We start from the raw sequence: 24641 nt of genomic DNA on the forward strand, positions 1-24641 counted from the left end.
CGATTAATTTTAGTTGAACTTTGTTGTATTCGGAGTCAGCTATTTCTGAAAAAATTCCCGCTTTTTTAGTTTTAACATGTGTCCTTAAGATGTCTACCATGTATTCGCTATTAATGTCATCTTGGCTTATGTAAATCTTAAGATTTTTACCTATTTTTTCAGTGTCTCTTACTTTATGTTCACATAAAATAATTTGACTCTGAAAACGATTGATGACAGATTCAAGTGTAGGGACATGGTCATTTAATTCTTCTACCTGAGAGTGAATTGTAGCTGCTGTACTCATGTAATCATCTTCTTCAGAAGTTTGATTTATGAGGCAGATTTCTCCAGGATCTACATCTAATCTGCTAAGAAAGTCGGCCAATGTATTTTCTTTGCCTTTTATATATTGAATGCATATATCGTATTCTCCAAGTTTCAGAAGCCACCTTTGTAATCAAGGATTTATGTCTTTTCCCTTATATTTTGTTTGTAACCACTTAAGTGGTAAATGATTTGTTAAAAGATCGAAATGCCTACCATAAATGTAGGGTCTAAAATAATTAACTGCCCAAACGATRGCTAAGAGTTCCTTTTCTGTTGTGCTATATCTCTTCTCGTGTTCATTAAGTGTCCTGCTAGYATAGCAAATGGGATGGCCATCTTGCATTAATACGGCACCAATTGCAAAATTGCTAGCATCAGTTGCAACTTTAAATTTCTTTTCGAAATTGGGATATTTTAATACTTCTAGCGGCTATAAATTTTCGATCTTTAATATTAATACGAACTCCCTTTTTAAGAAATTTTGTCATGCCAATAGCAATTTTAGCGTAATCTTTAATGAATTTCCTATAATATCCTGTTGCTCCTAAGAAAGATTTGATTTGCTTCACTGTTTCAGGAAGCTTTAATTTTTGAATTGCTTTTATTTATTAGGATTTGGTTTAAATCCTTCTGTATTTAGAATGTGACCAAGATATGCAGTAGTTTTAGCAAAAAAATTGCATTCATCGGTTTGAATTTTTAAACAGTGTTCTCTTAATTTTTTAAAAACTTTTTCTATACTTTCCTTGTCTTCTTGAAGAAAGGAACTAAATATGAGAATGTCATCTAAATAAATATTTTAATAATGTATTCTCTTAAGACAGAGTTCATTAATCTTTGGAAAGTGGCTGGGCCGTTCTTTAGACCAAATGGTATTCTTATGAATTCATAATGACCTAACGGTGTAGAAAATGCAGTTTTTTTCTATCACATTCTTTTATAAGAATTTGATGGAAACCTTTGGCTAGATCAATTGTCGTAAAATATATTCCAGATATGCTATCTGTATTTGGAATTGGGAATTTATCAGATATTATTCTGCCCTATTAAGCAGTCGAATTTTCTATTAAAAAATGGTGTTAAATGCCAATGCACGATGTTTTCAGTATTGAATTCCATAGGCAAGGGAGTTTTCACTTCTTCAGTAATGAAAAATTCACCACTCATTGGTTTTAATTTAATTGGATTTTCTAATTTATTTTTTCCTTGAACCGGTGTCGATTAAACACTTCAATCTATTTCTACCTATAGTTAGTTCTACTATTGGTAGCTCCTCCCCCGGGCTGGTGACCGAAAATTTTCGCCCTGATTGTAATCCATATGGTCTACATGGGCACAGGCCTTTGACTTATATTGCTATTCCTACTCTGTTGTGAATAGCTATTTCGTGATGCTTGATGGGTTATCGTTAAAGAGGCGGAGTATATCATCTACTTCTCTTATAAATGAGGATAGGTCGTAACCATCACTTCCGTTGAATGGCCTTATTCTCGAAGCTTCCTTCAGGAGCTCGGAGCTGTTAACAGTTGCCATGGTGATGTTTTTCTTCTCTGTTTTTTTTTTTATAAAAACTGTTTTAAGGCCTCGGAAATGCCTTATTTTTATTTTGAAAATTGATTTTTTTTGTTTTTTTTTATGTGTGGATTTTCTTCGGAAAATCCGAGTGACCCGTTTGACCAATCTTAAGATTATGTCAGACGTTTACCGACTGCGCCAATTACGGAACAATTTTAGACGACCGGCTCTTTAAAGTGTCAGAATAAAATGTGTCTTTATTTCACAGATTTTCTTACTTTTATAGTTTTACAAAAATGCTTATCTTCTAATTTACAAAAATTCTTATCTGTGGGAGAATTCCACAGTGCTGCTTATCCTTTATTTGCATTCAATATTTATTTAGGATCAGTGTTTCTTCTCATATCTTAATTTTACATATCTTCTGGTTTTCTTAAATAAATGTATTTTCTTATCTACGAGAMTATCTTCACACCATCTGTGTTTGCTGTTGTTCTTGGGTTAGCATGGGATGTAACTCGCGCGGTAGGAATAGATATATAAGAATTGTCGGTGGTTTAGTGTTAAACAGATAAATAGTCAGGAAAAAGAAATAATATGAATGTTTAGATTGTTTATAATATATAAGTGCTTCGAAATATTAAAACAGTTTATTATGTTGAGGTGCTGGAGCTAATAATAAATCGAAAACATATGTTCTTATCACAAAAATTTGTTATTTTGGTTTGTTTACATTTTCATCAGTCAAAATTAACCTAATGTTGTGCATTATGTTCAATTGAATTGATTTAATTGTCTTTTAGGGACCAATATTTGATGCGATTAGTTATACTCCTCTTTTTATTTTTACATGCCTTGGTCCAATCCTTCACTAATTGTACACAGGCATATCAATTTTGTCTCATTCAGTCGAAATTGCAAGTTTTGGTTGTTTAGGGTTGTCAAATTGCTTAGAAGATTCCAAAGTGTGCACAGATCCTCAATCGATGCAAATCTGGACTGCCTTATGTCCAACCACTTCAGCAATACACTTTTCTGAGAATTAAAGAATACTTTTGTCTTCTTCTTTGCCTCGCTGGAAAATTCATTCAACACCATGAAAATCACCAGCAAAATCAAGGAGACTTGTGCTTTAATTCATTTAGTTAATGTTTTATTGCGATTTTCTATTAGTGCTAGGTTACCATATATGCATGTATTATTTCAACACTTGATTACACATTTGGGATAATTTATACCAGATAGGGATAAATATACAGCATGCGAGTCCTATTTTGTTAAAAAAAAAAACTATAGTATACTTATATTTATTAACATGTTTAAAACCTGCTGTACTTAAATAATTGTTTAGAAGCCATTCACACAGACATAAATACCCAATAACATCATAAAATAATGTTGTCTTCGCATTAATTTCAAAATATTGAAAATTGAATTTTAAACCCCTGCTAAATATATATACTCGATATGTATATATATACTTAAATATTTGATAGAAAGTTAATTATTCTTAGACATTTTTCAAACTCTTAGAAATTAGTAAATTAAATAGGTATTCAAACGCTCAATATTAATAAAATCGAACATATTGCTAAATTAGACATGTGTATCTCTTTTCAATCATTAATATCGATGTGATTCAAAAATACACTTATGTATTATACGTACCACAATATGCATGCGTATGTCAAATTCACATATTCAACACTGAGTTATATCTTTTTTTGCAAGTGAGTTCGACTACTCGAGATTATGAGAGAGGTTCTTCATATGACAATTACGGAGACAATTTGAGAAGTACAGCAAGCTCAAGAGTAGAGAGGAGGAAACAAGACGATCATAGATCTATATTTTCCTCAAGCCGAGCTGAAAGCAGAAACGAAGAATACTATGGGTCGAGAATCGGAACGCGATCATCCTCACGCATGATGGAAGAAAACAATTTAAAGTCGTTAGAAAAACCCGAAATTCATCGACCAGCAAAAAGCGCTCAGGTTAAACGTAAGCATACTTTTTAACATTTCTTCGCATGTTTTTATTATATAGTTTATTTAATTAAACTTACAACTCATATATGCTTCTCCTCTTTTTTTTAGAATTTACATTAAAATATTTTCAAGCGATTGTACGAACGTATGCGAAATATATATATTTAAGTGCAAGCATTATTTCTAAAAAATTTTAAGGAAAAGTCACAAAATTATTATTGTAGATTTAAATTTCTCATAGCTGTTCCGTAGAAAAAATAGGTCAATGAAAATTACAATATCTTGCAGTGAGTATAATACTCAGACTTGTTAATCTAACGATGCCTGCAATAAACCAAATTAAAGGAGCACTTTCCGTAGTCTCACATAACAAGGGATGAAAAAATGTGACTAGTTAGAAACACAGCGCCTATACTCCTACTAACTGAATAATTAAAATATCAAATCGTGTAAAATAAAAATACAAAAACATAATGAAAACGGTATATAATCGCTTAAATTTATTAACATATCTTTACTATTAGAGATACATATCCATATGCATTATAAAGTCAAAAAGAAAATGAAATTTTATATGTATATACATATTTATGTACTTGTATAACTTCCTTCATATTCAGCGCTAAACCATCCTATAGTGAAGAAAACATGTCCACTTAATTTCATTCAAATATCACATATATTGACCAATTCTGAGCTAATTATATTTATTTAATTTTGACATTATACTAATATACCATCATTTAGTATAATAATATATGTATTGTAAGGGCGTTGGTCTAATTCATGGACCGCTTTCAGTCATTTTTACAACTTTCGTTACGAAAAGGACCTCTCTGAATTTATTAAGTTAACACAGACTTTGACCAATTTATACGGATGAAAATCAGTTATACCCTCCTTGCTATATTCGGAATAAAGGGGCTTGAAAATTTATAGTCTGGTTCAATTTGCCACTTAAGGATACTTTGTGGATATGACAATGGTCCGATTTTGGCCACCGTTTTTACTCAATAAAGACATCATCCGAGTTCAACTCATTTGATCCTCCTGAAACGTGTCAAATAGTATTAAGTGTTGTTAATCCGTAACATGTTGTTAATCCGTAACATGTTGTGAGAGTATAAAAATTAATGACTAATACATATAACGAAAAAATGCAAGCCTTTTAAAAGTCTCTTTTGTACTTACATATATAATAAAAATATTTTAGTTGAAAATGTTTTTAAACATACATTTATGTGATACCTTAAAATAGTGTTTTCATGTACAATATTTTCGTATTTTAAAACATTTATAGCTGGAGAGTCTGCTCATTTCGAGGTACAATTTGTTGAAAAACCCGGATTAGTGGTTTGGTTAAAAGATAACAAGCCCTTGGAAGATAAACTTGCTGACCGAGTTGTGCAAACAGAAGCAGCGATGAATTCATACCGACTGGATATTAAAAATTGCAGGTAATTTTCAGTAAATTCAAAATTATTAGATATAAAACTGTTTGCTAAGCAAAGAATCTGATTGTAGCATAAGTCTCACTTTATATCAGTACGAAGTGTATTTAAAAAAAAGCAATAATTTTCGTTCAAAAAAAAAAACATACTTATTCATTCTTCTACATTAATGTTGTCGCTTTCCTATTCCTATTCTATACTATGCACTTATGTGAGCGCTTCTTCCAATCGTCAAAATACTTCTCAAACCCGATTTGTGGTATAGTCTAATCGCTTTCACCGATGCGCTTCCTGTCATTAATCTTGTAAAACGGGTTAACGTTCTCTTTTTTGGCGAATATTGAGTATCGGTCATCGTTACAGTATTGTTTTTGATCAGAAAGCATGAGCTTATAAGAAACGAAAATCGTCATTTTCATAAAAACATGTCTAAACCTCGCTTCTACAGACAAAGTAAGAAATTACTCTACTTCTTCCTTACTGGCGTAAACACTACTACTTCGAATACTTTCAGAGCTGAACAAAACTAGTAACGTCGACTCATCAGAAGTTGTAATCATCCATGCTCCTGCACCATATAGGCAGACGGGAATAATGAGTGACGTATAGAATTTGGTTTTTGTTCGTCGAGAGAGGACTTAACTTCTCAATGGCCTACTCAGTCCCAAGTAGAACCTGTTGCCAAGATTGTTATTGGTGTTAATACTAGTTCCAAGATAGACGAAATTATCTACGAATTATTATTACTGTKAGCAGTGACGTGGGAGCCTAGTCGCGAGTGTAACAACTGTTTGTTTGATAACAGGAGATATTTCCTCTTGGGCTCGTTCACTACCAGACTCATTTGCTTTGCTTCCTAATCCAGTCGGGAGAAAGAAGAACTCACGGCGCGGATGTTGAGGCCAATGATATTAATATCATCAGCATCGATTAAGTTCTGCAGCTGGAATTATTTTCGCCAGCAGCAGATTGAAGAAGTTGCTCAATGGTTCGCCTTGTCTGAAACCTCGTTTTGCATCGAACGGCTCGGAGAAATCCTTCCCAATCCTGACGGAGCTTTTGGTGTCGCTCAACGTCAATTTACACAGTCATATTAGCGCTCATAGAAGGTATCTTTGATCACATTGTCCTTTGATTCCGTTGAGGTGTGAGCTCAAATCAGCGATATGTTGAAGAACTTAGCCTTGATGTGGATTGTGGCTAAACCCACGAATCCCACACTGAATTTGCGCTCCTTTATTTGGCCACTGTAGTAAATTCTACAAGGACCTACTCGTTTCAGTCCTTGTCCAATCGCACTTCTTGGATAGCGGTATTGTCAGCTTTTATTTTCACGAAGACAACAACCAGCTGGGTAGCGGTACCATCCCAACTGAACAACCGGAGATTCGAGTGAATGGCCTTAAATCGTTATTCTTAATGCTTTTGCCATGGTCGTTATTAAAAGGGGGGTTTCACTAAGGAATGAATACAGCTGAAAATTTTGTCGTACTTCAGAGGCAATTAACAAGTGGACTTTACATATTATTTAATATTATATAAACTACTAACTTGTTACATTAGTTAATGCATTAATTGTAACGTGCAGGATCCTTCATGGATTACCAAAATAGCATCTACGTTGGTTACATTTTAACTACATTTCGGTATTAGAGAAAAAAACGAATTTTATTCATCGAAAATAATTTTACTGTTCAAATAATGTTCTCCATTAAGATATGTACTATATATATACTTTTAAAGGGGTTTTCAATTGCTACGCTACGAAAGTAGACCAAAAGGGACAGCAAACCACGCCATATTTTTTCCTGCTCTTTCGACATTTCTCTTCAGTGAGGTTTGCAATTTCGTTGTGGAAAGATATAGAATCCAACAACGAGTCGAAATTATTAAAAGAATCGAGTTCCCTACATAATGACATCGAATGCACTTTCATACGAAGAAAAAATTTCATTGATATCCCAAACCGCTTTTGTTTTATTAAACAACTTTTCTAGCGCTCTTATTGAAAAACCCATGCGTTTGAACCATTATTCGACACACTTTTGCCACTCTAATTAAGAAATCATTTAATGCCATGTCAAGACTTTAAAGTGGATTACATATAAAATACAGTTTTTTAGTCCATGTAACAGCTCGTATTGCCGTGGGGAAAAGTGATCCGTTTTCATTGCTTAGTTCTTGAAAGACAACTGGTAAACAAATGGTTTTTTCTTCTTTTTCTTGATTTTCGTAGGCACCGCTTACGCGATTATAGCCGAGTTAACAACCGCGCGCCAGTCGTTTCTTCTTTTCGCTACGTGACGCCCATTAGATATTCCAAGTGAAGAAAGGTCCACTTGGTCCTTCCAACGGAGTGGAGGTCTTCCTCTTCCTCTGCTTCCCCCGGCGGGTACTGCGTCGCATACTTTCACAGCTGGAGTGTTTTCGTCCATCCGGACAACATGACCTAGCCAGCGTAGCCGCTGTCTTTAATTCACTGAACTATGTCAATGTCGTCGGGCTCATCGTTCCATCGAATGCGATATTCGCCGTGGCCAACGCGCAATGGACCATAAATCTTTCGCTGAACTTTTCTCTCGAAAACTCGCAACGTCGACTCATTCGTTGTTGACATCGTCCAAGCCTCTGCACCATATAGCAGGACGGGAATTATGAGTGACTTATAGAGTTTGGTTTTTGTTTGTCGAAAGAGGACTTTGCTTCTCAATTGCCTACTCAGTCCGAAGTAGCCTCTCATCCGAGGCTGTTGTTGCGTTTTCATTGGGGTTTTTTTTACGTGGCGGGCCTCAAACCCATCGCACAACACCATGCAGGCAATGTTTCGCCTCCTCACTTTAGCTCCCCTTCAAACGGATGTTCTTAGGCTACCCAGAGGATAGCCGGTCCTTGGTCAAGGACCGGAAGTCGTGAGCTGCGTGAGTCATATGTAAAAGGATCGTTTCTGGGCACTCCCAAGTGAATGGCGATTAGAGAACTTTCCTCACTTGCGTGAACTTCTAGACATGACTCCATCCTCCAAATGGTTTTTTACCACTCACAATTAACTGTTTTGCGTTTTTCTAGTGTTTGGTGCGAAATGATCAGCAAAAACCAAAACAGTTGCTTGGAAGTGCTTTGTGCTCAGAGAACTTTTGTTGGATTCTGCTCATTTCGAGCTTTACTTTTGGCCGGAGACGCGTAAATCAACGTTTCGTCATTTCTTACAATTACACAAAAGTGTTTCCAAGCACAGCTATTATATTTTTTAACAATTCTCCTGAACAATTGACACCAGCTTATTTTTTACAGTCAAATGTACATGCAATATTAAATGTAAGTTGGTCCCACTAATCAGGATAGGTCACAAAACGATCTGACAATATAACACAGCATCAATAATTTCCGGAACACCTGATTTTGGACGACCTCCACGAAATCCGTCTTGGAGTGATCTACGAACTCGATTATATTCTCTAGCCCTTGATATCATATGACATTAAGTAAGACTACTTTTATTAGCATTTTGCCTTCGATGGTAATAATTCACCTACTCTTCTTTATTTGTTTTATGATATGAATCATATATTGAAAAACGGGGTTAAAATGGCACCTTATAATAAATAATTACAATTTATTATAATTAATATAATAATATCTAGAAACGATAATATGTCTGAACATTATTTTTGCTTTGATACTTTTTTCTAGTGAGTCTGATGCTGGTACTTACACTGCAAAAGCAATATCTGGAATTGAAAGCGTGACATGTTCCGCCCAACTTGCAGTGGGACAAGGTAAGTCTAAAGCTGACAAAACTACAGTATTTTTATTGATATAATTACCAGAAAAATGTGAATATATAACTTTTCAAAGATCGTTGTAGGTCTTTTTATTTTTTATCCCTTGACGTGAATAACAATGCTTTGTGGAATGTACAAGACGGGTAAAAGTTAACTAACCTGCTACCGATTCAAAAAGCGATTCTGGCATATTGATTGAAATTTCGAAAAAGTAAGGGAAACCCATTGACCATTTTTTAATGAAAAGGTCGAATCGGTTACTTCGTCATTTGATATATAATAGGTTATGTTTAGGCCCAATGTGTCATTCCCTAGCTTCTTAAAAAATAGTATTGAGTCCGCTGACTCTAACTTTTGAAAGGTTAGCCTTTACACCACTTATGGAATTAAATTTATATGGAAAAATACTTATCTGCCTTTTGTCGGCTCCTTTAATGTACGAGTGTCTCTGTTGACTTTTTAAATTAAAGTGCGTTCTCTGTCGGCTGTTTCAATTGAAGTGTGTATCCCAAACGTTAGGTGTTCATGCGGTCGGTCGCGAAACGTCCTCTCTAATCTCTTTCAGAGCATCCTCCTTTTTTACGGTTCTAAGCATATCGCTGTACGACATTTTTCCAGTGTGCGCAATGATAATTGCAGCGGGCCTCGGAAGTCGAGTAAAAACAGCCTTCCTCTCTTGGACTTCTTCTTTTTTTAGACGGAGTCTTCCACGTCAGCTGCTCATCCTCGTTAGGCTTTTTCTGCTCCTGTGAGCATTAGGAGGACACTTTGTCTGCTTTCCTTCTATTGTATTTGCTTTGGGCGGGTGTTTAGATTCTCGATACAGAAGTAAGCAGATCATGGATCTGACTGAAGAACTTTCATTGCTTCTTGGTCAGCTTCTCTAGATCCGCTATTGGTCAGCGTTATCCTGGACAAATCCGAAATAGACAAAGACGGGTGTACCCTCGGAGACCATGCTCCCACCCCAGTTCCCTGAATCCTGTCCTTCGATTTACCAGTCTTAGAAAACACGGACGGACCGGCGTTGCCCAGGCAACGCAGGCTAATACTCCTGCGCTCAATGCACTCTCCTCAGGACCGAAGTGGCTGATACAACACGCGGCCAACACATCGGCAGAGCAAGCTCACATCTCCCTTTACATCCTACCAGCGGAGACATCGCTGTCAAGATATCCAAAGACTCCAGGGGCGTGACGCTGTGAATCGGTCAAGTTGAAATATCAGCCGCATCTAACATGGTGAACAGACGCTGACCTGCCGACCCCCCGGTAGCTTAGATCCTAGCTAGAGCGCCCAAAGTTTGGGTGCGTGCGCCTGTAAGCGCTGGAAGATGCGTCTTCAGTAGCACCGACCACCCGCGCGGTCGATTAAAGAGATATCGCAGTCGTACAGCCCACAACCCCAGCCAAGTGACTGGAATAGGTTACTCTATTGGCCGTTGGACGGAGCAGTGTCCCCGTAACGGCCCAATAATGGGAGAAACACCAGCGCCTTTTGGACACTCTCTTCATCGGTGCTACAAGGCGCGGTGTTGTTGATGGCCTTCGGTACCCTGCCTATATGCTTGCGACTACCTGGTTCATTGTAACAAAATATTGATAACGTTAAGCGGAAAGTCCAAGCGACGTTGAGCATTATATATGTAAGCACTTGTATTAAACAGTTTATAAAAGGAGAATGACCCACGTTCATATTTGACGCTCTTGCTTCTTCGTATGTAATATAATTTTAAAGAAAAAGAGAAATGCAAAAAGTGGAAATGCAGCAATACAACAGACTTCTTACAATTAGGCTTACTATTTATTATAGGGATTAGCGAATGTGCATTAATAAATATACGTCAAAAAGAAAGCATGGGCAAGAAGTGCTAGTTTGTAAATCGGTCGCCGAATGATTGCCTTGGTTGTTCTAATGTCCACCACACATATATTAGAAGAATTCTTTCCTCGAATAGAGTTGATAACTCTACCAATGTGTATGCCGATGGTGTGATGGTTCTCTTCATAAATGATAGACATCGAATTATTGCCGCTGAGTGATTGCTCCGACTATCACACTGATCGTAATAGAAGTTCGTTAATAAATTCATTTGACCATCTCTTTGGAAATGCTTGCGATTTGATTCCACCATTCCAGCTGTGAGTTTTACATTTTTGATGGTACGGTTGAGGGTTACTCCCTCATTCAGTGAGATTCCTTGGGAGAAATAAAATTAGAGTTTAAAAATTCATTTGCACAATATTTTGCAATCTGCAAGATGCAATTGCTTCTTTGTTCTCGGTTTTAATTAAAAAATTTTTAATTCAGCTGGTTTCATCTAAGGACCCACAAAGTTTGTTACATCCTCGATCTTCCTATCTTCCGCTTCAATGGCGGTAAGAATGCATCCGTGAATAGATCCGATACAAGTTTGATATGGATCGCTTTTGTCGTTATGCAAACGGAGAGCGGAATATACATTTTATAAGGTATTTGCCCTCGAATACACAAATATACGTTCACTCCTCCGCAGAAGTCAATATCGCTGCTTTTGCACGCAGATGGAGTCAATCGCTCGACAGTTAACTCTCCCATTAGCTTTGGATTGTAACATTTACAATGAGTGCTCAATTCGCGTTTGTTACATCGCGCTCATTGCCCATCCAAGTCTGAAGTCTTATCTGAGCTACGAATGTTTTTGGTTCTGGGTGGTAGGTTCCGATGATGTAAGTATATATTGAGTCATTCTGGAGTATCTATTGATTCTAATCGACGCCCAACTTGAATATTTGAAATTCTCAGGTATAGTCGCAAGAGGGGTTTAAATTACGCAACCAAACATTTGTCGTGAACTCTTTCTTTATAAGATGAGTTTCATTAGCGAAATGTATACGTTCAATATTCTAAATTATGCAAAGAAATGTGTGATTCAACTCTTGTGGTGAAGGTGTTAATGAGTCATAAAGTTTTGCACCATATCGAATTCTATTGGTATAATATATAGGTTGCGGTATTTTCGCTAGTTGGCGCTGAGAGCGCGTAGTTCTAGCTTTATTCGTCGCATCGGGTCATGCTATACCTTTTTGGAAAGCTAATTTTACGCGCTAACACGTTTCGCAAACATGGAGCAAAATAAAGAGAAAATACGGCATATTTTACAGTACTAGTACGATAAAGGCAAAAATGCATCTCAAGCCGTCAATAAAATTTTTGCGGTTTATGGACCCGTTAGAGTTTCCATTTCCACCGCACATCGATAGCTTCAACGTTTTAGTTCTGGTGTAGAAGTGGTCGAAGATCCGGAAGGCCTGTCGTCGAAAATTGCGATAAAATGGCTGAATTGGTGGAAAGAGACCGGCATAGTAGCAGCCGTAGCATCGGTCAAGAGCTGGGCATGAGTCATCAAACCGTTATAAAATAAAATAAAAATAAAAAAATAAATAGTTCAAATCTGTTGATGTAGTTATTCCGCTGATTAACAATTAACAAAATGTAATTGTTGCTCACAATAAATTGAAAGCTGATTTTTGTTGCTCCCGTTCGACAATTTCTATGTCGATACCATCGCTGCTACTTTGGGCATTTGTTTGAGCTCTCATATAAAACCTTGGACCGTTTTATCATATTGACTTACAAGTTTCTTTTCAATACATCCCGGGGCTTTGCCAATAATCGAACAAAAAGATCACTGAAAGATCTAATTTGGGTAATGATTTTTTTTGGATTGGATCGAAACATTTCTGTAGAAGACCTTCACCGTACCCGAATATAGATGGGTCAATATGATAACAATGATAATATAACTTCGGTTATGCCTTAGAATTATAAAGTTTAAAAACTAGCAACTAAAGCAGCCTGTAATTTCTTATTAGAGTTAGCTCCAAAAACTTTTGTATTGCCCTCAGGTCGGTGGACACCGGATAACCTGTTATCGCTTTCTTCTTGGCTTCCGAAGGTATGATGATACCCACATCGCCTGTACCGCAGTGGAACTATACGCAAAGTCGGCTATTCTAGATTTTTAAAAAAATTTGGAACAAAAAGCACCATAGGAGCATTTGGCTGCACGCATATCTATTTACATTATTTTGTTCTCCACACGTGTGCGAAAAGCTTTGCGATTTGAAGCTTTTACTTTTATCAAGATTGTCACAGAATACCAAAATATTTTTCCCTTATTAGATTATACAGATTTGTAAGTTTTCCATATATTCTTACTTTTTAAAACCTTCTTGGACTACGATAAACATTTCAAACCTAAAATCAGCTATAACGACCAGATCGTTTGAGGTTTAGAGAAAAACGAAAATTTTTTATATACAAGTATTGAGGATTATTCTAAAAATACTGAACCCTTTTTAGTATTTGCCTCGCAAATTTCCCATACTTTCGCAGCGCTCAAACCATTCAGCCGTTCTTGAGATTTAGCGACACTAAATAACACCATTTAATATACTATATGTATATACATATGTACATATAGATTAATATTATTTTAAAATGTATAGTTACCTTTTATTAACAAATATATTGAAAATATATATGTACATATGTATCTAGTCTGCAAAACCTACTACTATGTGTACAACTAGGAAATGTAATTTCCACTGAAATTTTTATTTTGTATTAAAATAGAAAAATATTATGGCCGACGTATTGTAAAGCAAAGCATAATTAATAAATGTTGATTTATACATAAGTAAGTGAATCTTGAATGCTTGTTTTGTGAAGTTATTTTTTATACTTTTCTTTTGTTACGACAGTCACTAAATCCATTTAGAAATAATATTTGTATAGTTTTTTAAGAAATTGGAACTGAGCAAAAATCGAGTATTGACCGTATACTAAATGAAAATGAATTTCTCAACTCTAGTTGGTAGAGAAAGCTTTTTATATACAGTAGGGAGATAAAATGGAAAGCTTGTTAGTAAATGGAATGACAGAAGAGCACTTCTTAACATTCTTCTTCTTCTTAATTGGCGTAGACACCGCTTGCGCGAATACAGACGAGATTCCAAGCGAAGCCAGGTCCTTCTCCGCCTGGTCCCCCCAACGGAGTTGAGGTCTTCCTCTACCTCTGCTTCCCCCGGCGGTTACTGCGCCGAATACTTTCGGAGCTGGAGTGTTTTCGTCTATTCGGACAACATGATCTATCCAGCGAAGCTGCTGGTTTTTAATTCGCTGAACTACATATGTTAAAGTCGTCGTATATCTCATACAGCTCATCGTTCCATCGAATGCGATATTCGCCGTTGCCAACGCGCAAAGGACCATAAATCTCTCGCAGAACTTTTCTCTCGACTTATCAGTTGTTGTCATCGTCCAAGCCTCTGCACCATATAGCAGGACGGGAATTATGAGTGACTTCGAGTTTGGTTTTTTTTCTTCGAGAGAGGACTTTGCTTCTCAATTGCCTACTCAGTCCGAAGTAGCACATGTTGGCAAGAGTTATCCTGCGTTGGATTTCCAGGCTGATTCCAAGATAGACGAAATTATCTACGACTTCAAAGTTATGACTGTCAACAGTGACGTGAGAGCGAACTCGCGAGTGCGACGACTGTTTGTTTGATGACAGGAGATATTTCGTTTTGCCCTCCAGTCTGGAGAAAGCAGCCCGGGCACCCGCGCCGTTAGTGTTGAGGCCAATGATATCAATATCAACGGCATACGCCAGCAGCTGTACACTCTTATAGAAGATGGTATCTTCTCTATTTAGTTCTACAGCTCTAATTATTTTCTCCAGAAGCAGGTTGGAATAATCGCACGATAGGGAGTCACCTTGTCTGAAACCTCGCTTGGTATCGAACGGCTCGGAGAGGTCCTTCCCGATTCCGGCGGAGCTTTTGGTATTGCTCAACGTCAGTTTACACAGCCGTGTTAGTTTTGCGGGGATACCAAATTCAGACATCGCGTCATAAAGGCACCATGATGAATATCTAGCCGCTTGTTTATGATTTTCCAGGTCTAAAGCCATACTTATAAGGTCCAAACAGTTTGTTGACAGTGGGCTTTAATCTTTCACACAATACGCTCGATAGAACTTTATACGCAATGTTGGGGAGGCTTATCCCACGATAGTTGGCGCAGGATCTCCTTTTTTGAGGATTGGGTATAGCACATTTAAATTCCAATCATTGGGCATGCTTTCGTCCGACCATATTTTACAAAGAAGCTGATGCATGCTCCTCATCAGTTATTCGCCGCCGGGTTTGAACAGCTCGTCCGAAAATCCATCGGCCCCCGCCGTTTGTTGTTCTTCACACGGGTATTTCTATTGGAACTTCTTTATGGTCGAGCAGTGGAACATCTGCTCCATCGTCATCAATTGGGGAATCGGGTTCGCCTTCTTCTGGCGTTGTGCGCTCACTGCCATTGAGCAGGCTGGAGAAATATTCCCTCCATAATTCGGTGACTAGATTCTACAGAGTTTACTCCGGTCTTGAAACCTTCTGTAAGCCACCGCATTTTTTCGTAGAATTTTGGAGCATTACCCCTGTCGGCCAGCTTATCAAGCTCTTCGTACTCACACATTTCAGCCTCTTTTTTTTCTGTCCGAAAAAGGGGACTCGCATCCCTCTTCAACTCTCGGTATCTATCCCATCCCGCACGTGTTGTGGTCGATCGTAATGTTGCGAGGTAGGCAGACTGTTTTCACTCCGCTGGGACACGGCACTCCTCGTCATACCAGCTGTTCTTTTGCACTTTTCGAAAACCAGTGGTTTCGGTTGCAGCTGTACGTAAGCAGTTTAAAATGACGTCCCACAGTTTCATTAAACGGAGGTGTTGACGAGTACTCTCAAAGAGCAGGAGTGCAAGCCAAGTGGAAAATCGTTCGGCTGTCTGTTGTGATTCCAGCTTCTCGACATCGAACTTTCCTTGTGTTTGTTGGCGTGCGTTTTTTGCTGCACAGAGGCGGGTGCGCACAGAGGCGTGGTCCGAGTCGATGTTAGGACCTCGGAGCGTAAGCACTGGAGATGTGTCGTCCGTCTATCAAAACATGATCGATCTGGTTGGTGGTTTTTCGATCCGGAGACAGCCAGGTAGCTTGATAAATCTCCTTGAGTTGGAATCTAGTACTACAGGTAACCATATTTCGGGCCCCGGCGAAGTCGATCAGCCTCAACCCAAAGATCGAACGTAGTGCCAAAGATACCTTCTTTGTCCACCCTGTCGTTAAAGTCTCAAAGCTCGATTTTGACATCGTGGCGGGGCCAGCTCTCATAAGTACGCTCCAAGCACTCATAAAAGGCATCTTTGGTCACATCGTCCTTCTCATCCGTCGGGGCGTGGGCGCAAATCGGCGATATGTTGAAGAACTTGGCTTTGATGCGGATTGTGGCTAGACGTTCATTCACCAGAGTTAATGATAGTATTCGGCAACGGAGTCTGTCTCCCGCCACGAATCCCACACCAAACGTGCGCTACATTATATGGCCACTGTAGTAAATGCCACAAGAACGTACTCGTATCTGTCCTTGTCCCATCCATCGCATTTCGTGAACGGCAGTGATGTCAGCCTTTATTTTCACGAGGACATCAACCAGCTGGGTAGCGGCACCTTCCCAATTAAGGGACTGGACATTCCAGTCCTTGTTTCGTTTGCCATGGTCGTCATCAAAAGGGGGGTCTCTCATCCGGGGCTGTTGAAAATTTTTTGACCTGGCGGGTCCCAAACCCAGCGCACAACCGTATGTAGGGAATATTTCGCCTTCTCCCTTTAGCTTGCCTTCAAACGGATGTTCTTAGTCTACCCAGAGGATGCTTGGTCAAAGACCGGAAGTCGTGAGCTGCTTGAGTCATATGTAAAAGAATCGTTTCTGGCCACTCCCAAGTGAATGGCGATGAGAGAACTTTCCTCACTTGCATGAACTTCTGCACATGACTCCATGTTCCATTTCTTGACACTAGCTACTTGAATATTGCAGCGGTAAAAAAAATCTGCATTGTCAGTGTATAATATCAAAGAACATTTGAAATTCGCCAAATAGCGCCGAAATTAGATAGCAGATGACTGGAAGCTTGTAATCTGGTCAGTCGGTTGGACTTGTACAAAGCTGCGGTTATAAAGATTTGCCGTTGAGATATCGTTATACCTCCATTAGAGTTAGAGTTGCAGTGCTAAATTTGCATTATTGGAATCCAAGATATGTGCTATATTTAAATTATCTTCTGTATAAATTTGTGAAAGTGTCTCCTCTCTCTTCACCCCCAACCATAACCATAACCACAACCACCCTCTTCCTCCAGCTTTTCGATTTATAAACAAATGAAGTTCTCTAGTTCTTTCACTGATATATAAAAAACGCTTTTAATTATTAAAAGAAAAATTTTAATTAATTTTAAATTAAATGCAAAAATTTAACAAATCAATCATTCATTTCGGTGGGTTTTGAACCGTAAAAAATTTCATAGACGACGTATTGCTTCAGACGTTACACTCTTTACCATTTATCATAGTAAGATACCGGCTATGATTTATGAATAATTTTTTATTGGGAATATGAAAGTCGGTTGGCATTAAGTTCTAAACTTTGTTTTTAAATTACAATTCTTCTTCAATGGATAATATGGCGGCCTTCTTTTTATATTGAGTTCTGACTGGCCGACAATAGCATTTAGATGATGTTCTAGGAACTTTCCATATTATTTTGGAGTTACTTTCAGTTATAAGGCAATGGGACGTACGATATTGCAAATAAACATCTATCATCGTCATCATAATTTAAAAACTTTTGCGGCCTCAACATTCTATTTTCCAATTAATACTCGTATTAATGTGTTATCCATGTCATCAAGACCATTTTCAATTACAGTTCTTGGGATATCTTGAAGTCTGAAATTTGAGAATTTGCGCATAGTTTGGCAATATATTGCATGAAGCTTCACTATTAAGAAAAACCTTTTCAATATCAGCTTCGGATGACTTCAGGATCGGAGGAAAATAAGTTTGGAAATGTTCATCAGTAAAATCAATTTTGAGTTGTCCAAGTTCAACACTTTAAATCTTTTGTTGAGTAGGCTCAATTATAATTGTTTCGATAGATTCAGCCAATTTTACTGATATTGAACAATTGAACTCTTAATACGATTGGATGTAACCAAATAAGCAATAACTATTTTGCAAATGTAACTAATACAATTCTCAATTGTATTCATCTCAACTGCGTAGCCTTTGTTTTTAATGCTTTCTTCTACCACACTAATTACACTACGAGTTTTTCTGCATTCGAGATGAAAAAATATGAATATGGAAAATTTTTTACAAAAACAAATGATGAACTCAAAGAAATTACAACAAAAAAAAAAAAAGAAGAGCTGCAGATTGCGTCGAAAATTTAATTTTGAAAACAGTACCTATGACAGCTTGAGTTTATTACTGAATATACACAAATCATCAGAACCTACATTTAACATTTTTATTAAAAGTATAATCAATCAAAAATACACAACAAATAACAAATCAATGGCTTGTCCAACTAAATTTCTTATTGATGCAGTGGCCAACCCAAAGTCCTGATCTCAAATGAAGGTTAGAACAACACCGATCAACCCCAACGAATGTGGATGAGATTAAATCCAAAAATATAATTTTTTACAGTTAAAAGAACAGACCTATTGAATGGCAAAAAATATATTCATTATTTCGCTCCCAGAGTCGACATTAAACTTGATTTAACTCAAAAAGGTCACGCTGTGAGAAATATTTGTATAGCAAATTGTAAAATAATAAAAATTTCACTGTTTTTAACTGACCCAAAACCATCCGCAATAACAAAAATGTATTTGACATTAAACTTTTGTGTAGTGAGGTATTCAAAACTATAGACTTAAAGTCGGTATTCGCTCGAATACTGAGTAATCTGTCTACAACACCAAGCCAATGACGTCTTATCTTGATCCAAAATTATGCAGTTAAGCCTTAAGATGGCAATTTGGAACGCCAATAGACTTATCAACCATCGATTAGAGTTCGAACTTTTTGTTGCAACTAACAACATAAATATCTTCAAGATTTCCGAAACTCATTTCACTAACAAGCTGTTTTTTTTTAATCATATTACTTATTAGGGATCTGTTCTTAAACTAAATGTATTAATTATATAATAATATATAGTTTATTTGGTCAATATGGAGATGAACTCAACTAGAAATTTAGATGATGCAGTAAAGATATTTACCGACAAAATACACAAGGCCTCGTATAACTGTTTGTAACAAAAATTATCAAACAGGTATAAACAAACAACTGCATTCGGATGAAATCTCTGAATTGGTCAGAAACAGAACAGCAGAAATCCAAATGACAAAATAGCCCCTAATAAAGCAACGGAGGAGCTTAAAACTAAGTTAGCGGAGCTCAAAGACGAATAGATTGGTGAATATTTCAAAAAAGTTTAATGGCGACGAGTATAACCTCTGGAAAGCCACAAAAACTTTAAACGGCCTACGATAAAGCAGGTTGCGGTTGAAGATACTTATAATACTCGAAAGAATATTCCTCCGAAGAGTGCTTGAAAGACCGATAAGATTTTATAAATTATTGAAGCTCATACTTCTGTTGAGGGCAATGATACTGATATTGAAAGTGATGAGGATTACGAAGACATATCGAACCGTAATAATAACAGAATACTGGAAAATTGTTTGCAGGAGATATGTAGTTATTACAAGATGAAAACGAAGAGAACACCAGTATCGCAGTTGGTAATCAAAAAACCATTATGAGGTTTCAATTCAGTAAATAAACGAATTCATGGCCACTTACAACAGTTCAAGAAGTTTTCTATCACTTTATTGACGATATTACGGAAAGTATAATATTGAAATCACAAAGCACAAAATTTTAAATTTGAAGATAGGTGAGTTTTATGCCTTCATTAGCACCAACTTCTTTATGGCCTACCAATTCCCATTGTATACTATTCGTGACAACCGAAAAGTGAAATCCTAAAAACATAATTGCTGAACAAACAAATGAAAAGAGGATATAGTGGTTTTAGATTATCCTCCATTGGCATAAGCTTTAGCAAGTGGATGTATAACAAAACGATATGTTTGGCATCCAATTTCTATGAATCGGAACCTGCGATCATTTCAAAAAAAGATCAAAGAAATTATCAATGCTGTTATTTGTCTAATAGGTGTAAAAGCCTATAATTCGTGTACGGGTGGAGTTGATCATGCCGATTAACAGCGAAATGGTTACGGCCTTGACAGGAAATCTAAAAAGTGATGACATCGGATTTTTTGGGCTTAATAAGAAATTGCGTTCGTTAATATCTAGTATGTGATTTACTGTCAGTCGTTTGAGAAATAAATATAGCCTTCCACAATTTAGAAGATCTGTTAGTTTAGGTTCATTACCCAAAAATATGCCAACTTGAAACGGAAAAGCTTTCAGTCTAAAGGTAACGAATGTTCTACAGACGGTAACTAAAAGAGATATACTATATATGACAAATTGAGTCCGTTTGCAAGGATTGTTTTAATAAATAAATCTCGAAATGAATTCTGGACTTTACTTACATATGTTATACGGAAAAAAATTAGCCGTCTTTCAAAATACCATGGAATGAACTAGTACCTATTCTTCTTGTAGGCGTAGACACCGCTTACACGATTGTAACCGAGTTAACAACAGCGCGCCAGTCATTTCACCATATTGCTATGAGGAGCCAATTGGAGATTCCAAGTGAAACCAGGTCTTCAGAGCTTAAAGCTTTTCGTCCATTCGGATGACATGGCCTAGGCAGCGTAGTCTCTTAATTCGCTGAACTATGTCAATGTCGTCTTAGGTCTCATACAGTTCTACGTTCCATCGAATGCGATATTCGCTGTTAATAATGTGCATAGTACCATAAATCTTCCGCATAACCTTTCTCTCAAAAACTCGTAACGTCGACTCATCAGATGTCTTTCGTCTATGCCTCCCTCTATATAGCATTACGGGAATAAATTTTATTTTTGTTCGTCGAGAGAGCACTTTATTTCTCAACTACCTACTTAGTCCGAAGTAGCACCTGTTGGCAAGATATCGTTCTTGGTGTATGTCGATCCTCTTTCCAAGTTTTCCTTTTTCGTGGATTGGGCAGAGTGCACTTAAATTACAATCTTCGGGAATTTTTTCGTGTGACCGTATTCTACAAAGACTCTGACGCATTAACCTTATCAGTACTATGCCGCCGTATTTAAATAGCTCGGCCGGCATTTTATCGACCAACGCCACTTTGTTGTTCCCAGTGAATGTTAATCGAACTTCTTTATGGTCGGGCAATGGAGCAGGGTCCGGGGAATTGGGTTTGCCTTCTTCCGGCGTTATATTTTCACTGCCATTTAGCAACCTGGAGAAGTGTCCCTTGTATAATTTTAATATGCTCTGGGCGTCAGTCACTAGATCACCTCTGGGAGTTCTACAAGAGTATGTTCCGGTCGTGAAATCCTCTGCTAAATGTCGCATCTTTTCGTAGAATTTTCAAGCATTACTCCTGTCAGCCAGCTTGTGAAGCTCTTCGTACTCGCACTTTGCGGTCTCCCTTTCGACTCGTTATCCCATCCCGAACGCGTTGTAGTCGATTGTAGCGTTGCGAGGTAGGCAGTATATTTTCCCTCTACCGCGACACGGCATTCCTCATCGTACCAGTTCTTATTTTGTCTTTTCAGAAAACCAATGGTTTCGATTGCAGCTATACTTAAGGAGCTTGAAATGACGTCCCACACTTCCCTTATACCGAATTGCTGATGAGTGCTCTCATAGAGCAGGAGTGCAAGAGAAAATAGTTCGGCGCTCTGTTATGATTGCAGCTTCTCGAATTCGAACCTTCCTTGTTTGTTAACGTGCGGTTTTAGCTGCTCAGAAGCAGGTGCGTATCTTAGCTGCTACAAGATAGTGGTCCGAGCCGATGTTAGGACCTCGGAGCGTACGCACGTCTAAAAGACTTGAAACGTATCTTCCGTCTATAACAAAATGATAAGTGTAGTGAATTTTTCTATGCTTGAATCTAGTACTACAAATAACCATATTTCGGGCCCCGGCGAAGTCGATTATTTAGGGATATATCCTTATACAGGCTGAATTTGCCAACCCTGGCGTTAAAGTCGCCAAGCACGACTTTGACATCGGGCCGGGGCAACTCTCATAGGTGTTTGCCAAGCGCTCATAGAGGATATTTTTGGTCACATCGTTTTACTCTTCCGTCAGGGAATGGGCGTAAACAGAACTAATACCTACCACTTCAATATATTAATAAATCGTCTTATCATATACAAATAAAAATATACGGCTTGTTTTGAAATTCTAACAATTTAATGCTTACCAAAACCCAACGGTACTTAGAAATAACAGCTACTTGAAATATACTTCCAGATCTCCGGAAATACTTAACTTAGTACTTAGTTCGAATTACATAAATAAGCAAGATTTTATAGTGAACATCCGAATTCTAGGTCCTTCATATATGCGTCCAAAAAAGCCTATAATGGGTAGAGCATGGCCCGCTTTTAAAAATTTTCAAACCATGGATTCACCTCCTAAATAACATGCGCCTCGTCATCTTGATTTTTTATATATAAAGAACAAGCAAGCCCGGCGATCTCCGTTTCGCCACCAGAAGTCTTCGATTGATGTAACATTCCGTTTCGTGATTTAAAGATGAAGAAAAATTTTTTTTATATTTATATTTGAAAAGGAAAGGAAGGAAAAGAAAGAATTATATTTCAGTTCACAACAGTAATGAATTCATTTCGATTACAAAAATGAAGTGTTATTTAGTTGAACTTCTCTAAGTAGATGACAGTGAATCCAAAGTAAATACTGAATCGAAGCATTATACGTGTCCGCAAATTATCCATTTCATTGAAGTGCTCTTTGGTAAACCATATTTTTTGTTTTTTGGTCTGACGTTAACACAAACAAAGTGGATGGTTTCCCAACTAGTGAGCAGGCCACGTATAACCAGAGAACGTTTATTATAGAGAAGGTTCACGTTTCAAATATCGTAACTTTTCGAAGGGGTACTCGGCAGAGATGAGCCAGTCTCACCACAGACAAATTATAAGCGTGTTTCACCACGAAAATAGCAGAATTGAGCATTTTCAGTGTTAAATGAGAAAAATAATGCTAATTCCAATGTAAACAAATTTACGTCTAGAGATTCGTTTATTTTCTATGCGCAACCGACTCGGCACATAATTTATATATGTATATATGATCCGTATATATTTGGTATTAAAGCATATACTTAGTATATATGTACATAAGTATGTATGCATGTATATTAAAATTTATCTACGTATGTATTTCACGATGATTCCATAAAATCATTAAAAATATATAAKAAGTAAAGTTTGTATTATTACCCAAATAATTGATATAAGTTAAGGTAATTAGTTTTAAATTTATACATTTACCTAAAAAGTTTTTATATCATCTTAAAAGATCTAGTGGTCGCACATGTGCTCATATGTATATGTGTGCATGTAAACAAATATGCAGGCCATACGCATAATGTTTGTAAATTTGTCTACCCACAACTTTGTATGTAAACGTGTACACTTATTGCTTCATGAGAAATCTCCGTTCCAGCCAACAGCCAATGGCGAAGCTCACTTTTAATCAAAGAGTCAATGTGGCGACAATGCTTCACAACATTGTGTTGTTGGTAGAAAATCCGAGCTGTGCGGAAAAAAATAAACGAACGGCTGCCGATTGTCACCGCTTCCCTTGCCGTTGTACAGCTTCACATACAAACCAGCGTACGCAGATTTTTGCAAGCTCCGTAAAAATATTTTTCACATTCCTCGACAAATACAGTCAATCCCGGTTATGCGCAACAATATAAGATATTCTTGTGGTTTTTTAAGATATGTCACCCGCAAAAACTACAAACATTGCTTTACAAAACCAACAGTCGTTTGAAATAGCATCATACATATATGGGTACACTTGTAAATATGTGCGTATGACATTCCCACACAAATAATCCATACACAACATACATTTATATATGCGATCACATTTAGATATATATGTCACCCGAATAAAAAGTACACAACAACAATATTTTCATTCATGAACGCAAGCAACTTTCAAGAGGCAAACTTGCTTCATTCATAAAAACAAACACCATGACATCCCCCCGAGCATGCCTTTGGCTATAAGCGTCTTTTCGCGACGATGGCAAAAGCTAAAGGTCATAAATTGAACAATTTCTGATATTTGTATGGGAAGGAAAAAGTGACAACCCCCCAAATATAAGTATTCAAATATATTAGAATAAAATTGACAACATAGATTATTTGTCGATTTTCAAGTCTAGAAATGTGCCAAAGAAAATATTCAATATTCCTCTGATTTATGTGTACAGTGAATCCCGGTTAAGTGGTATTCCGCTTAAATGAAAATCATCTCTCTTAACTGCCCATATCTTGCTGCATCTCACGGTTTGTTTTATGAAATACTATTTATTGTTTTAAGTACCACTGGCTTAAGTATCCGCACTCGCTTATGTGCCGTATTATATTTTTATTTTTAAGAAACCACAAAAATCTGTATCACTTCCATTGAACGGAGATTTCTCATGAAGCAATAAGTGTACACATTTACATACAAAGTTGTG

General features: G+C 37.2%; 1 protein-coding gene across 3 annotated transcripts in view; it reads left to right on the forward strand.

Annotated features, from left to right (window-relative positions):
- LOC108971160 (muscle M-line assembly protein unc-89) overlaps positions 1-24641 on the forward strand; it is a 223464-nt gene that overhangs the window by 23412 nt on the left and 175411 nt on the right. For all 3 annotated transcript variants that reach the window (XM_018937031.1, XM_018937032.1, XM_018937034.1), the window contains exons 4-6: positions 3556-3825; positions 5113-5269; positions 8954-9039. In XM_018937031.1, coding sequence (XP_018792576.1) covers positions 3556-3825; positions 5113-5269; positions 8954-9039 — 513 coding nt within the window. The remainder of the gene's footprint in view (positions 1-3555; positions 3826-5112; positions 5270-8953; positions 9040-24641) is intronic.

The sequence above is a fragment of the Bactrocera latifrons genome, unplaced genomic scaffold (assembly GCF_001853355.1).
Source record: "Bactrocera latifrons isolate USDA-ARS-PBARC rearing strain unplaced genomic scaffold, ASM185335v1 scaffold_329, whole genome shotgun sequence".
Lineage (NCBI taxonomy): Eukaryota > Metazoa > Arthropoda > Insecta > Diptera > Tephritidae > Bactrocera > Bactrocera latifrons.